The sequence below is a fragment of the Eulemur rufifrons genome, chromosome 7, assembly GCF_041146395.1.
Source record: "Eulemur rufifrons isolate Redbay chromosome 7, OSU_ERuf_1, whole genome shotgun sequence".
Classification (NCBI taxonomy): Eukaryota; Metazoa; Chordata; class Mammalia; order Primates; family Lemuridae; genus Eulemur; species Eulemur rufifrons.
Window position 1 is genome coordinate 276,851,349 of NC_090989.1, and position 16,533 is coordinate 276,867,881.

Below are 16,533 nucleotides of genomic sequence, written 5' to 3' on the forward strand. Positions count from 1 at the left end.
CATTAGCAGCCTTTTCTCTAGTCTTACATTACAGCTGTCAACAGCCTTTTGAAGATATACGAATTAAGATTACACAGGCTAAAAAGAAGAAATGTTATTAGCCAAACTTCATGTTGGAGTCATTTTTTTCCTATGAAACCTGTGTGACCCCACTCTCTCATAAAGCAATAACTCCAACCCTCCTTTGGTATCATGACATCATTACAACAACGATTTTTTTTTTTTTTTTTTTTTTTTTTGAGACAAGGTCTTGCTCTGTTTCCCAGGCTGGAGAGCAGTGGCCTCATCATAGCTCACTATAGCCTCAAACTCCTGGGCTCCAGTGATCCCCCTGCTTTAGCCTCCCAAGTAGCTGGGACTACGGGCACACGACACCATGCCCTGCTACTTTTTCTATTTTTTTGTAGAGACAGGGTCTCACTGTTGCTCAGGCTGGTCTTGAACTCCTGGCCTCAAGTGATCCTCCCACCTTGGCCTCCGAAAGTGCTAGCATTATAGGCATGAGCCACCGTGCCTGGCCAAAATCTATAATATTTACTGCTCTTAGGTAACATATACCTCTGTATACTTTTTAGAAGGTTTTAAATAGCAGGTACTCATTAAAGCCTGTTTAATGAATGTAAGTTATAAACAAACGTGCTTTTCTGCACAATTTCCACACAGACTAAAGGTTTTGAGTGTTTAATCCTCAACTTTCTAAAAACACAGTAGATGCATACCTGTCTTCTTTATTGACTTGAGAATAATATGATCTCTGTCTGATTGCAGAATAGAAGGAGAAAGCCTCATTCAGATAGCTGGTCTCAGATGTGCGTAAGCTATGAGAAAAAAAATTTTTTAATATGGCAGTGTCAGAAACTCTTTCCCATCATAAATACTTGTTCCATATTTCTCTATTCCCTACATAAGGTGATACAAATGACTGTCCTAAATTTGAACCAGCAAGGTAGTAATCATATCACCCTTAAGATGTATAAAAATAGTAATACTGATGTTTTTGGTAGAGGCGGGGTCTCGCTCTTGCTCAGACTGGTCTCGAACTCCTAGGCTCAAGCGATCCTCCTGCCTCAGCCTCCCAGAGTGCTAGGATTACAGGCGTGCACCATGGCACCCAACCCAAGCCTTTTTTTTCTTTTGGAGACAAGGTTTTGCTCTGTTGCCCTGGCTAAAGTGCTATGATGTCGTCATAGCTCACTACAACCTCAAACTCCTGGGTTCAAGTGATCCTGCTGTATCAGCCTGCTAAGTAGCTGGGACTACAAGTATGCACCAACCACCACACCCAACTAGTTAGCCACTGCACCTGGCCCCAACCCTTTTTTATTGTATACCTGATATTACATCATGGTAATGAAATGTAGACTCCTAAAAGGAGCTCTCTTCTTTCCTTGACTCAAGAGTGGGACTATATAGATGTTATTGCTCTAAGGATATAATCAAAAGTACCTTATTTATCTCATGTAACCTTTCAAACAACATGTCCTACAAGCATGAATTTTTAAAAGCATCTTACTGACAACCATTCATTCATACACACAAGTTATATCTCTGCATAGTCTTAAGACTTAAGTGAAGCCATAGAACTATAAATTCAACTATTATTTATCCTTTATCTAAAATAGAAATCAAACTCCTTTAAGTTATAAATGAGTCTGACCAAATGAACTATTTGGAAGGTAAGGCTTAGAAGCAAATAATATTACTTTGATTATGGAACGTCATTTCATAATGTTGTCTCCCCCTCACAGATGGGTTCATGCTCTGTCACCCAGGCTGGTTTCAAACTCCTGGCCTCAAGTGATCCTCCCACCTTAGCCTCCCAAGTAGCAGGGACTACAGGCACAAGCCACCATGCCCACATAATTATTTTATTTTTTAGACACGAGATCTCGCTATGTTGCCTAGGCTGGTCTCAAACTGCTGGACTCACGAGTTTCTCCTGCCTCAGCCTCCCAAGTAGAAGGGATGACAGGTATGAGCTATTGCAGCTGGCTTCATGATGCTCTCTTGATCAAACCGGTCTGAACCATTAGGGTTTCATTTGTAACTTATTGTATTCACGCCTAACAAGTGAGTGTACTACGCATACTTATGCATGCTGTGTTTTAATCAGGACAACACTTTACTCTTTCCATGTATGAACTTACTAATAATGGTAGTATAGCTGCCCAATCTTGGAAGCAATTTCCCCTATTTGCCACCGCTTCAAGCCATATCGATTATCCAAGACTTGTCTGTTTTATAATGGAAACAAGAAAACAGAAATAAAAGACTATAAGTTTCAAAAATAACCAAATCTATAAATTCAATAGAATAAAATACCATCCAATTCAGCAAAGCTCATGAATTTTTCATAAGATTTTGACATAATCATTCAATTAGATTCAAAAAGCATTTATTAAATGTCTATTTAAGTACGTGCAAATATAAAAGAAACTACTTGGAGCTATGTCCATGAAAATTAGAAGCAACACACACATAATAGCTTTGGCTAATACAGAACATGTATTTTAGAATGAAACCATGAATCATCTCACTTACGTTAGAGTTAATCTGAACCATTAAAAATGTAACATTGTCTTAAAAAATCAGGTAAGAACACTATATTTTAAAATCTTAAATAAATAAGAAAAAATAAATTTGTTTTCATTTGGGTCATAAAGATGAACTATATTATTTAAAAAGACCCAGATAAAAAGCACTGAGGTGCTAAAGATCAAAACTGTGCCTAACATAATGAGCTTTCACTTTCCTTTGACTATAAAATTCCTTTACCGATGCTGCTGCTGGAACTTCCAGAGTTTGGTGTAAACATCAAAAGTTCTTCCAAAATAGGACTGCCATTGCTTCTGTCCATACTGTGGCAAATCCCTGTAACAATAAATAAGCATATATTAATTTTAAATCTCTTATACTATTTTGAAATTAAGTCTTGTGGTGGTACAAACCAGACAGATTTAAAGAATTCAGGTGTTCTTTAAAAAAAAAAAAAAAGTTACAATTTTTGGAGGAGAAATAGTTCTATAACAAAGGTCCAGGACACACTCTTTCTTGTTCTTTCCTACGCTTCTGACAGTTTACTCTCACTGTTTTTTGCAGATACCTCTCCCAGGAGGTTTCTAGCACTCTCTTCCCTGTCCCTGGGTGATCTTTTTCACTTAGTTATATACTGATAACTTCCAAATGTTTATCTTCAACTAAGAACTCAGCAGTGTGAAAAATATTGCTTTAGGGAATATATCTAGAAGGGGATGTACAGGTGGTATTACTGTTTTCAATTATTCTATCCCCTCCCCCTGAAGAGAAATATACATCCCTGTCCTTGGCCCTGGTGACTTGCGGTACATGTCTTTGAGAGACAAATACTCCCTACCATATAAACATTGGACCTGGCCATGTTAACTTGCTGTGGCCAGTGAAATATAATTGTTAGTTACCTATACCATATCTGAGGAGAAGAGTAAGAGACATTACATGGTTCAGCATTTTTATTTTCTCCTCTGACCTAACACAAAGATAGGACTGCTCTTCAGCCTGGAACACAGAGTAAGACATATTTAGCAGGGCTTCCAAACTGCAGACAACTTGTAGCTAACATAGGAGCTAGAAACGAATCTCTTGTAGTAAGGCACTAAAATTTGGGGGTTATTTGTTATAGCAGCCCTATTTAGGAAAAGCTAGTACAGAAACTGGTAACAGGGATAGGTTACTGCCCAAACAAACATATACCATATTTGCATTGGGATTGAGTAGCAAGTAATTGTTACTGAAGGCTTCAAAATCCATGGTCTATATAATGCAGTGGTAAATCTGCATTTGCCTGCAATAACTTAGAAAGCAGATAATATAACTAATGAATTTGTGGATTTATACAAAGCAGCTGGGAAACAGTACGCTACTAGCCCTGGATGCTATTAGTTGCACTTAACAAAATACTGCAAGAAAAAGATGAACTCAGAAAAGAACCAGCTGCAAGCAGAATTGAAAAGGAAAAGAGAAAAATCCACAAATTCAAGAACTTCCAGCATTATAAGCTACAATAATTACTAATGCTTAACTATAAAAGATACAATTGAGAAATGCTATCCATAAATGCCAATTAAAACTCAGGCTCACCCCCATAATAAGCTGAAAAAAAAAAAAACTCAGGCTCATCGTCAGGGCAAAACTTCTTTGATTAAAGTCTATGGACAGATGAAGACAGCCCCAAGTACATGCTTTCAGCAGCATAAAATTGATCAGAAAAAACAGCCGAAGGATTTGACTGTCTTGTAGAAGCCTGATAAGCTCAAGGTATCAATAATAAGGTCTAGAAAAGAGAGAGAGAAAGAGAGAGAGAGGTCTCAAAAAATGTGGGTATGGCTATTGGTACATGAAGCTAACTTGAACAAAGAAAGTCAACTACATTTCACTAGAGTTGTACCACCAAAAGTTACCTGCTGTATAAAGAAGCAATAATCACTCACTGATTATAGTGTGGTATACTTCTTATCCTAGTCTATTATTTATCCCATTTTTACTGACGGGGGTTTTTTGAGTAGTTATGAATGAGTAGTTATGAAATGTACCAATCTTTATAGTTAGTGCTTTTTTGTGTCTTTTTAAAGAATTCATCACACAATAGTATTTTCTTCTGCTTAAAGTTTTGACTTTGAAATTTAGCTTTTTTTTCTTTTTGGAGACAAAGTCTTGCTCTGTCACTCTGGGTAGAGTGCAGTGGCATCATTGTAGCTTACTGCAACTTCAGACTCCTGGGCTCAATTGATCCTCCTGCCTCAGCCTCCCAAGTAGCTGGGACTAGAGGCATGTACCACCACACCCAGCTAATTTTTCTATTTTTAGTGAGATGAGGTCTTGCTCTTGCTCAGTCTGGTCTCGCAACTCCTGGCCTCTGGTTATCCTCCCTTCTCAGCCTCCCAAAGTGCTGGGAATACAGGCAAGAGCCACCCTAAACCAGGCCCACCCTAAAACCATATTTTTTTTATTATGAGAATATATTTTCATTCATTTTTTGATCGGGTAATTTATACACATAATACAAAATTCAAAGAGGACAAAAGGTGTGTATAGAATAAAAAGTAAGTCTCTCCTACTTCTCCTAGTAACCCAGTTCTCCATTCTGGAGAATCTTCATTTATTTACAAGCATAGAACTGTGCGTATGTGTATATACATATACTTTGAAAAATAAGTTTAAAATAAATGTATTAATTAAAAAAGATGAAAAAGAACAGTCCCATGACCTACCCAATTACAATTAATATTTAGCATATTTCTTGCCAGACTGTTTTCTAGTCATATTTGTTTTGTTGTTTTAAATAAAGAAGTTGTATTTCTATTTCATTGACTGTCCAAAACTATTAGTAATCTAACTGCCTGAGGAAATGGTTTTACAAAAGAATTTCTTGTGCCCAATTTAGGGCTATCAAAGTAAGAAATAACAATTCAAATGAAAGTGCTTGCTTTTTTTTTGCCCCCCAGACAGAGTCTCACTCTGTTGCCTGGGCTAGAGTGCCGTGGCATCAGCCTAGCTCACAGCAACCTCAAACTCCTGGGCTGAAGCGATCCTACTGCCTCAGCCTCCCGAGTAGCTGGGACTACAGGCATGCGCCACCATGCCCGGCTAATTTTTTCTATATATTTTTAGTTGTCCAGCTAATTTCTTTCCATTTTTAGTAGAGACGGGGTCTCACTCTTGCTCAGGCTGGTCTCGAACTCCTGAGCTCAAACGATCCACCTGCCTCGGCCTCCCAGAGTGCTAGGATTACAGGCATGAGCCACCGCGTCCGGCCAAGAGTTTGCTTTTTAAGCATCACTAAAACTAAAGTTTTTCAGTGTGGCTAGTTCAACCTGGTAGGTTTTGCTAAAGTGTTTTTATTGTAATGAATTGGGTGCAGTGCACTTGGGTAATTCACCAGCCCTAGAATACCATGACATTCTAATTTATGATTTCCTTTTTAGCTGCTATTCCCAACACACAGCTGTGCATCTCCAAACAATTTTTCCTCCAAACCAGCATGTTTTCTGAATATGTTCTCTTGATCTGCTTACCTAGATGTTTTCCAAATGCTGCAAAATGTTTTCTGATTTCATCTTTACTTTTTCTATTCCATTTTTTCTGGTTTTTCCATCAAAAATACTGATAATTCTTCAGCTGTATCATCTTTATTCTCTTGACTCCATATTCATCATTTTCTCTTTGGATACTGAGAAATCATTTCCAATTCTTCCTGAACATCACTAATTTAATGTTTCTAAGTAGTATCAGTTCTATTCTTCATTGTCTTTGCTGTGAATTTTAATCCTGATACTACATTTTTGCTTTTCTGAAAGTCTTTCTTATTTAACCTTAACCTGTTCTCCTTATAGTTTTACGCTCTTTTCATAGATGCTATGATCTGCAGCACTTTATTGCAGAAGGCAAACAATTTTCCAAAATTTTCTTATGGTTTCTGTTACCAATAATTTTCAGAGGTCTGAGTCTCAAGGAAGATGTTTTCATTCCCTTGTTGTATGCGTGGGTGTGTGTGTGTGTGGAGGGTGGTGGGTTATGAGGGAGTGATTATTTTCATTTTTGAAATAAGCCCATTTAGAGATTTGACTCATCCTTCCAAGAACAAGGTACGGTCTACCCAGGCTCTACGTTTGGTAATTCTTCTTCCTAGAATATGTCTCTCTGGTGAGGGGAAGGATAAATCAAATCTCTTTCTCAGATCTACGCACAGATTGCAGCTCCTAGCACAATTAGTTGAGCAGGTATATCATCTAGTGTCAGATCAGCTGGATGAATGACGGACATGCACATGTCCCTACAGTTTGGTTCTCTGACACTATGAACCAATGGATACATAAAAACCTAACAACTGTCAAAAAATTCTTCGTGTCTGTCTCAACAAATTGTGCTTTACCTCATCGGTTTTATAGCTCCCAGTATGTATAATGTGGCAGTGACAATATTGATTTCCCTCCATACTTTCTGCTTAACCTAATCCTTATGAATAATAATCTGGCTGTCTCATAAAGCAGTAAAAACACAGAAGGGCACAAGCTAACGTTATTGTTGGAGACTTTACCAGTTAACCTTCGCTGCATAACAAACCACTTCAAAACTCAGCAGCCTAAAACGAAAGCCATTTATTCAGTCGTGATTTTGTGGGTTAGCAATCTGAGCTTGGCTCAGCCGGGGAGTTCTACTGGTCTCGGCCAGACCTCACACTCATGCAACTCGGACAGCCAGCGGTCGGAGGCTTCCCTCAAATGTCCAGCGGTTGTCTGCTTCGCCACGTGTTTCTCATCATCCAGCTGATTAGCTTGGCTTTGTTTACATGAGGATTGGCTGCAAGGATCCCAAGAGCAGTAAAAGAGAGGACAAGCTCTAATGTGCATTTTTCTTTTCAAGTCTTTGCATCATATTTGCTACTGTCCCATTGGCCAAAGCAAATCTCACGGCCCAAGCCCAAGGGCAGCATGGGAGGGAACTATTCACACGCCAGATAGAGGAAAGGGAATCATTTTATAAACAATCTATCAATCTATCGCAGAGACCTTGTTTCTTTTTTTTTCAATTTTGAAAATAATATAAGTCTCTTGGAAAACAAAAATGCTACAAAGTGTATAAAGCAAGAAGTAAAAAAATACGCTATTGCTTTTCCCCTCAAATCTAGTCCCCACAAATAACCACCACTAAGAATAATTTGTCACACTTAACTATGTATATTTTTTCCATTATTTTACGCAAAGGGGATCAAACTGTATATAAAATTATGCAACACATTTTTTAATTTAATAATATATCAGATTTCTTTAATATATATAGATTTATATCAATATTTACCATATACAAAGTAATATATAATGAACCAATTTATTTAACCAATATCCTCCTGATGAACATTTATGTTCTTTCTAGTTTTTCTCTGTTATAAAAATGCTGCAATACGTTGGACGCAGCAGATCACAACTATAATTCTAACACTCTGGGAGGCGGAGGCGGGAAGATTACTTGAGGCTAGGAGTTCAAGACCAGCCTGAGCAAGAGTGAGATCCTGTCTCTAAAAAAAATACAAAAAATTAGCCAGGTGTGGTGATGCATGTCTGTAGTCCCAGCGATTTGGGAGGCTGAGGCAGGAAGATCACTTGAGCCCAGGAGTTGGAGGTTGCAGTGAACTATGATGATGCTACTGCATTCTAGCCCGGGCAACAGAGCAAGACTCTGTGTCAAAAACCAAAAAACAAAACAATAAATAAATAAAATGCTGTAATAAACATATTCATACTAATAAGCTTAAATAATTATGTGACATGAATGAAAGGTAAATTTCTGTAGGTGAAATTGAAGAGTGAGAAAGATCTGCATTTCAGCACCAGATGTTAAGACAATGGATAAGGAAGCGAAAGGTTTTCTTACTTGAAACTTTCAGGCACACATAGCAAGAATAAGCTAGTAACTGTATTTTTTAAAATCCATTTCCATTATCCTTATGATAAGCAGAAGTTCATTTCAGATTACAGAAATAGGTTAACTGTAGATATTAGTTTCCCACATTTATTGCAAGTTTTCATCTTTTTTGTCTCCATGAATCTCTAATGAGGTTGTATTAGGAAGACTTAATCAGACATTTTTAAAATGGAAGCTGCTGCCGAATTTTTTAAGAGTCTTAAGAAGCAGCTGCTGTTAGGAAGACTGTATTATTATATAAAAACATTTGTCAGCGACATCAACTTTGTGACAACTGACAATTATTGGGTGCTTTTTTCTTTTCTTTTCTTTTTTTTTTTTTGAGACAGAGTCTCAAAGACAGAATCTCTGTTGCCCAGGCTACGGTGCAGTGGCATGATCATAGCTCACTGCGACCTCAAACTCCTGGGCTCAAACATTCTTCCTCCCTCAGCCTTCTGAGTAGCTGGGACTACAGGCGTGTGCCACCACATCCGGCTAATTTTTTTCTATTTTGGTAGAGACAGGGTCTTGCTCTTGCTCAGACTGGTCTAGAACTCCTGACCTCAAGTGATCCTCCTGCCACCACCTCCCAGATGTGCTAGGATTACAGGTGTGAGCACCTGCAATCTATTGGGTGCGTCTTTAAAGATACTATGTAAAGCCTTTAGGCAAACTTGCATGTAAGCATTTGCCTGCAAGTTCCTTTGAGTTTCCAAAATTGACACATTTAAAAATCTCAGTAATATATCCTAAGGGAGAAAACAGAACTAGAACCCAGCATTTTATTTCGACTGTATAATTTCAAGTATTCAGTAGAGAGGGGCAGGGAATTTTGTATGAGGGCTAAAAGTACATGGAAGGAGATCTAAAGTGCTAGAACAGGGTTCCTAATGATGAGTTATAATATATTAATACAAGTCTTTGCAGATGTATAGCTATGGACAAAGTTGGGTAAATTTTATACTATTTTCCTCAAAAGAACTTAGAACCTCTACTACTCCAAGGAATCAGTTATAAAGATAGCAGTTTTTTTTTCAAAATACAATTTTAAAAATTTTCTAAATTTCCTATAAATCCTATGATCACCCTTTTTCTAATGAGACATATCATAGCAGCAAATATACAAATCATCATAATATGATTAGAGTCTAAAATTAACTAAGGTACTTCATAGAGAGTTTTAGACAAATTCTTCTACTATTCAGAGTCTGACTGGTTTGAAACTATGAATATATCATTTGGTCATTATTACTGTCAGCAGAGATGGGAAATTAATGGTCCATAGGATTAAATTAAATCAGGCTCTGTGAATTACTCCGTACATTAAATGACCTTATATTTCACATTTTGCAAAGGCATCTATGTTATAAATTGGCTGTTCATGTTCTTCTTTCCAAGGCTTTAGAGGAAAGTAAAAGTATGACACTTATCTCTCTCTTACTATAAATCTTTCACTCTATCAATATACGTCAGGAGACGCTGGCAGGAAGAAATGCAGTGCAAATGAGTAAACCTGATTCTCAGAGATGTTTCAAATTTAACACTGGGGTGTCCAATCGGATATCAGACTGAGGTGGGGGGTGGGGGAGGGGATGGGGGTATGCCTACACAATGAGTGCATTGCGCACCGTTTGGGGAATGGTAATACTTGAAGGTGCTGACTCGGGAAGGGGGGGTGGGGAAGGGAGGGATATATACCTACATGATGGGTGCAATGCGCACTACCTGGGGAACAGACACGCCTGGAGGTCTGACTTGGGGGGAAAGGCGGTACATGGGTAACGTATGTAACCTGCAATTCTGTATCCCCCATAACAATAAGATGAAATAAAAAAAAAAAAAACACTGGGGTGTCAAAACTCAGGAAATTTCTTTCTAGCTTCTATGAATCCACCATTGTTACTAAACTGAATGAGCTAAGATCACTGATGCCTACCTACACCTAAAATCCTAGTCCAGTGGGCACTTTTCAGTCCTTATAATAGCATTCCGTCCGGCATTACACTCCTCACCACTTCCTCATCGCCTTGTAAGTCTGTCTTCTTTCTATTCTTACAATTTCTTTCACTGGCTTCTCTTAGTCTGGTCCTTAAATGCTTCATTTCCCCAGGGTATGTACGTGTATATAAACATGTACAAACACATACATAATACATTCATACACATACACACCACACACACACACACACACACACACACACAAAGTTGCTTGAGAATCATGGCCAGTAAATTGTAGAGCTATTAATATGATTTAAATTCAAACCATCTAACCCCTAATCCATGCTCTCTCTTTTCTACCAAATGGAGTAAAACCTAGATTTTCTATATTAGTAAAGTGCTTTTCTGGGAGCTCACTCTGCTCCCCAGGTCTTAGGATGCTCCTGAAATCCAACAATGCTATGGTCAAAGGCAAAGGAATAAACCAACTTCTGTGAATCAGGTTTTTGGTCAAAGTGCACACTACCCCCCACACACTTTATTGTTTACATAGAACGACTATATTACAGGGACATCTTTCTTCCAATCCATGCTTCCATGTTCATGAATATACTAGACAAAACTATTTGAGATTTGCAAAACCTAATTGGGCATTTCCTTGTTTAGCACTAGCATTTTTTTTAACCTATTAGTATATCCAGTTTTTAAATTTAGGTTTAGGAGTGGATCTGTCAGTTTGAGGGCATCAATCAGGCTCAGGCCAATAAGGTTGAGTATTTCCCTTAGGGGAGGATATCTTGGTTATGCCACTATATCAACTCCTTTGTTTACTGACAAGCCAGCAAAGGTTTTCCTGAATGAGAAAGAAAAAAATGTGCAAGAGTACTTGATTCACTTGAAGGCAGGCCCCCTATTTATCTCTGTATCCTGCCCCTACCTCTAGCCCAGTGCCTAGAATGGTGCTGGCACATAGAAGGTACTTAGTACATTGTTCCATTCCTAATGATGGCTTAGGAAGCTGAATAGCTTTGAATAATTGCTCCTAGTTTGAATCAGATACATCTCCTCCTCCTGTGAACCAGCTCCAAGGGAGGTATAAAATGGTTACATTTAGACACAGCACTATTAATAGCGTTATTTTCTAATGGTACTTTGCTCATAGGAAGCAAAGTTGCCAAATTTTAAATCCCATGTTCCCTCTAGGGTTTTGGAGCCTCGCTTATCCTAGCAAATGTCTGTGACTATCTTGTAGATGTGGAGATACCCATGGGAGCCCTATAGAAGTGGATTCCTCTGAGAATCAAGAGAACAAGTGCAAGAAGCCAGGAAGCCAGCTGCCTCCATTCCTAGGGTCAAGCATTCATCGGTGTTAGGAATCTTTACTCCTATGTTGAGGAAAAACATTTCTGTAGTAGCACTTCCCAAATTATAATCCAATTTATTAACATAGGCTATTACTTTATTCTGTCAAAGTTTTTTTTTGTTTCTGGGTTTGTTTTTTTTTTTTAGAGATGAGGATCTCACTCTGTCACCCAGGCTGGAGTACAGTGGCACAATCATAGCTCACTGCAACCTCAAACACCTGGGCTCAGGCAATACTCCCACTTAGCCTCCTGAGTAGCTGGGACTACAGGTACATGCCACCACACCCAGCTAATTAAAAAAAAAAGTTTTTTGGTTTTTTTTGGTATACAGACAGGGTCTTGCTATGTTGCCCAAGCCAGTCTGGAACTCCTGGCCTCAAGTGATCCTCCCACCTTGGCCTCCCAAAGTGCTGGAATTACAGGTATGAGCCACCATGCCCAGCTGGTTTTAATTTGTAGAACCAAAATAATAGACACTAATGAGGTTGTTTTGAGGATTTAATGAATCCTTCAGAGTTCTTAATATATCCTTTTTGTTTTCTCTCTCTATATTCCACCTGAAAGATCTTCCAAACTAACCACAAATACCCTTCCCCTAACTAATCCCTGATCTAGCTTCCATCAAGAATTTAAAAGGGAAAGATATCCTATCTGTGTTTATAATCAAACCTGAGAATTAAGATCTTAGAAAGAACTAACTTATATTAATAAAGACCAGGTTATACTGACTTTTCTTTTTTCTTTTTTTTTTTTAGGCCGGTCAAGTGAAGCAGTGGGAGTGGAGAAGGAACAAAGGAATCTGTAACTGGTTGTGATCAATTAGTTGTGAACACCACTCCACCTGCACTCAGACCAACCCTGTCCTGATATAGTTTGAGTTGTGTCCTTGTAAGGAGAGATGAGGACACAGAGAGAAATGCCAGGGGCATGCGCCCACTTAAGAATGACCATGTAAGGACACAGACATCTGCAATCCAAGAGGCTTCAGAAGAAACCAAACTTGGGAAAGTGTGTCACGCGACGGCTGGCCCCGACTCTTCCTCTCGGTCCCATATTGAACTCGAGTTGGAAGAGGCGAGTCCGGTCTCAAAATGGAGGTAAAACCGCCGCCCGGTCGACCCCAGCCCGACTCCGGCCGTCGCTGCCGCCGCCGGGGGGGAGGAGGGCCATGAGCAGTTGAGAAAAATGTTTATTGGTGGCCTGAGCTTTGAAACTACAGATGATAGTTTAAGAGAACATTTTGAGAAATGGGGGACACTCACAGATTGTGTGGTAATGCGAGACCCCCAAACGAAACGTTCTCGGGGCTTTGGTTTTGTGACTTAACTCTTGTGTTGAAGAAGTGGATGCAGCAATGTGTGCTTGACCACACAAAGTTGATGGGCGTGTTGTGGAACCAAAGAGTGCTGTTTCTAGAGAGGATTCTGTAAAGCCTGGTGCCCATCTAACAGTGAAGAAAATTTTTGTTGGTGGTATTAAAGAAGATACAGAAGAATATAATTTGAGAGACTACTTTGAAAAGTACGGCAAGATTGAAACCATAGAAGTCATGGAAGACAGGCAGAGTGGAAAAAAGAGAGGATTTGCTTTTGTAACTTTTGATGATCATCATACTGTTGATAAAATTGTTGTTCAGAAATACCACACTATTAATGGGAGTAACTGTGAAGTGAAAAAGGCCCTTTCTAAACAAGAGATGCAGTCTGCCGGATCGCAAAGAGGTCGGGGAGGTGGATCTGGCAACTTCAGGGTCGTGGAGGAAACTCTGGAGGTGGTGGAGGTAATTTTGGCCATGGTGGAAACTTTGGTGGAAGAGGAGGCTATGGTGGTGGAGGTGGTGGCAGCAGAGGTAGTTATGGAGCAGGTGATGGTGGCAACTATGGTGGCGGTCCTGGTTATAGTAGTAGAGGAGGCTATGGTGGTGGACCAGGATATGGAAACCAAGGTGGTGGATATGGCGGTGGTGGAGGAGGATATGATGGTTACAATGAAGGAGGAAATTTTGGAGGTAACTATGGTGGTAGTGGGAACTATAATGATTTTGGAAACTATAGTGGACAGCAACAATCAAATTATGGACCCATGAAAGGGGGCAGTTTTGGTGGAAGAAGCTCGGGCAGTCCATATGGTGGTGGTTATGGATCTGGTGGTGGAAGTGGTGGGTATGGTAGCAGAAGGTTCTAAAAACAGCAGAAAAGGGCTACAGTTCTTAGCAGGAGAGAGAGCGAGTTGTCAGGAAAGCTGTAGGTTACTTTGAGATAGTCGTCCCAAATGCATTAGAGGAACCGTAAAAATCTGCCACAGAAGGAATGATGATCCATAGTCAGGAAAGTTACTGCAGCTTAACCAGGAAACCCTTCTTGTTCAGGACGGTCATAGCCACAGTTTGCAAAAAGTGCAGCTATTGATTAATGCAATGTAGTGTCAATTAGATGTACATTCCTGAGGTCTTTTATCTGTTGTAGCTTTTTCTTTTTCTTTTTCTTTTCATTACATCAGGTATATTGCCCTGTAAATTGTGGTAGTGGTACCAGGAAAAAAAATTAAGGAATTAAAAAAAAAAAGAAGAAGAAACCAAACTTGCTGACAACTTGATCTTGGACTTCTAGCCTCCAGACCTGTGAGAAAATAGAATTCTGTTGTTTAAGCCAACAGTCTGTGGTATTAGTCATGGTAGCCCTAGCAAACTAATACAGTGATACGGTACCTGTCAAATCCAAAAATACAAGGAGTTAGGGACAAATTACCGACAGCCAAAAGACCTGCATGCTATCAGCATGTGTATGTAGGAAGACAGAGAGGAAGCAACTGAGGACCTCTGATGACCAGTGAAGAAGAGAACCCCAAAATAGCCAATATGGCTTCATCAGAAAGCACAGTGGGCCATTATGAAAATAGAAGCTAAAACTAGGAGGAATTTTGCCTGAGCCAATAGCCACACATAGCTACTGAGTACTTGAAATGTAGCTGATCTGAACTGAAATGGATGCAAGTATAAAATATTCACATTTCAAAGAGTTAGTATGAAAAAAGAATGTAAAATATCTCATTAATAATTTCTGTAGCTGGCCGGGTGCGATGGCTCACACCTGTAATCCTAGCACTCTGGGAGGCCAAGGCGGGAGGATCATTTGAGCTCAAGAGTTCAAGACCAGCCTGATCAAGAGCGAGACCCTGTCTCTACTAAAAATAGAAAGAAACTGGCTGGACAACTAAAAATATACATAGAAAAAATTAGCTGGGCATGGTGGCACATGCCTGTAGTCCCAGCTACTCAGGAGGCTGAGGCAGAAGGATTGCTTGAGCCCAGGAGTTTGAGGTTGCTGTGAGCTAGGCTGATGCCACGGCACTCTAGCCAGGGTGACAGAGTGGGACTCTGCCTCAAAAAAAATAAATAAAAAATAATTTTTGTAGCTGGGCATGGTGGCATGCGCCTGTAGTCCCACCTACTCAAAGGCAGGAGAATTGCTAGAGCCTAGGAGTTTGAGCCTAGCCTGAGCAACATGGTGAGACCCCATCTCTTAAAAAAATAATGATTTTTCTATATTGATTACATGATGAAATAAAATATTTTTGATATACAGACCAAATAAAAATTATTAAAATTAATTTGACTTGTTTCTTTTTATATTTTTTAATGTGGCTAGAAAATTTTAAATTACATTTGTGGCTCACATTAAATTTGAGTCAATCCTTTTCTACAGCATGCAATCAAGATACTTACTGCACTCTGGTGGCAGGATACCTCAAATGCAAGTCTAATTCTTTTGAGTGGTAAGCCAAGTAAAATGAAAGCATGTATCACAAGCTTGTACAGATAGTGTAAGGTATAATTTCTAAAATAATATGCACTTTACTATTACCAGTTTGAAGAACTGGCCTCTAGGAGAATATTAATCTCTGAATAAGGAGAAGGAAGAGGCAGAGAAGGAAGAAAAGAAGAAGAGCAGGGCAGGGGAGGGGAAAAGGGATCAATGGAACAAAGCATTAATTTCTCAGCTATCCTCTCCTATTTAAGAACAAGGGCATCCTAAAAATTAGCATCTACAGAAGCTTTGTATATGATTTCTTCCTTAATTTGAATATTTGGAGCATATTTAATAAAAATAATTTCTGCAATTATTTTTACTTAAGACCCTTACACTTCACTTTGATACACTTCCCAATTTAAGAAAAAAAGAAAAAAAAAAAAAATATATATATATATATATATATATATATTAAAAAAAAAAAAAAAAAAAAAACAGGCCGGGCGTGGTGGCTCACGCCTGTAATCCTAGCACTCTGGGAGGCCAAGGTGGGCGGATCGTTTGAGCTCAGGAGTTCGAGACCAGCCTGAGCAAGAGCGAGACCCCATCACTACTAAAAAAATAGAAAGAAATTATATGGACAGCTAAAAATATATATAGAAAAAATTAGCCGGGCATGGTGGTGCATGCCTGTAGTCCCAGCTACTTGAGAGGCTGAGGCAGTAGGATCACTTAAACCAAGGAGTTTGAGGTTGCTGTGAGCTAGGCTGACGCCACGGCACTCACTCTAGCCTGGGCAACAGAGTGAGACTCTGTCTCAAAAAAAAAAAAAAAAAAAGGCCTCCAAGGCTTGTTTGGCTTTGCTTATTTGCTCCTCTGGAGTCAAATAATTAGTAACTGGGGGGCCTCTGCTTTTGCAAAGCACCACAAGTTAGGGATAGCACTGATAGACACAGATGTGGTTCTCAAATACATGTCTCGAGATGCTGCCTTATATAATCCCACCAAGTATTCCATTCTGCTTCCACAGTCTTAGTCACCAT

The 16,533-nt window shown here is 39.2% G+C and overlaps 1 protein-coding gene and 1 pseudogene across 1 annotated transcript in view; one reads left to right on the forward strand and one right to left on the reverse strand.

Moving 5' to 3' along the window:
• The window catches only part of SCAI (suppressor of cancer cell invasion), a 101,744-nt gene that overhangs the window by 37,634 nt on the left and 47,577 nt on the right, over positions 1-16,533 (reverse strand). The window contains exons 4-6 of the mRNA XM_069474663.1: positions 2,776-2,871; positions 2,148-2,234; positions 720-818 (exon numbers count right to left, since the gene is read on the reverse strand). Coding sequence (XP_069330764.1) covers positions 720-818; positions 2,148-2,234; positions 2,776-2,871 — 282 coding nt within the window. The remainder of the gene's footprint in view (positions 1-719; positions 819-2,147; positions 2,235-2,775; positions 2,872-16,533) is intronic.
• On the forward strand, positions 12,822-13,942 carry LOC138387571 (heterogeneous nuclear ribonucleoprotein A3-like; annotated as a pseudogene).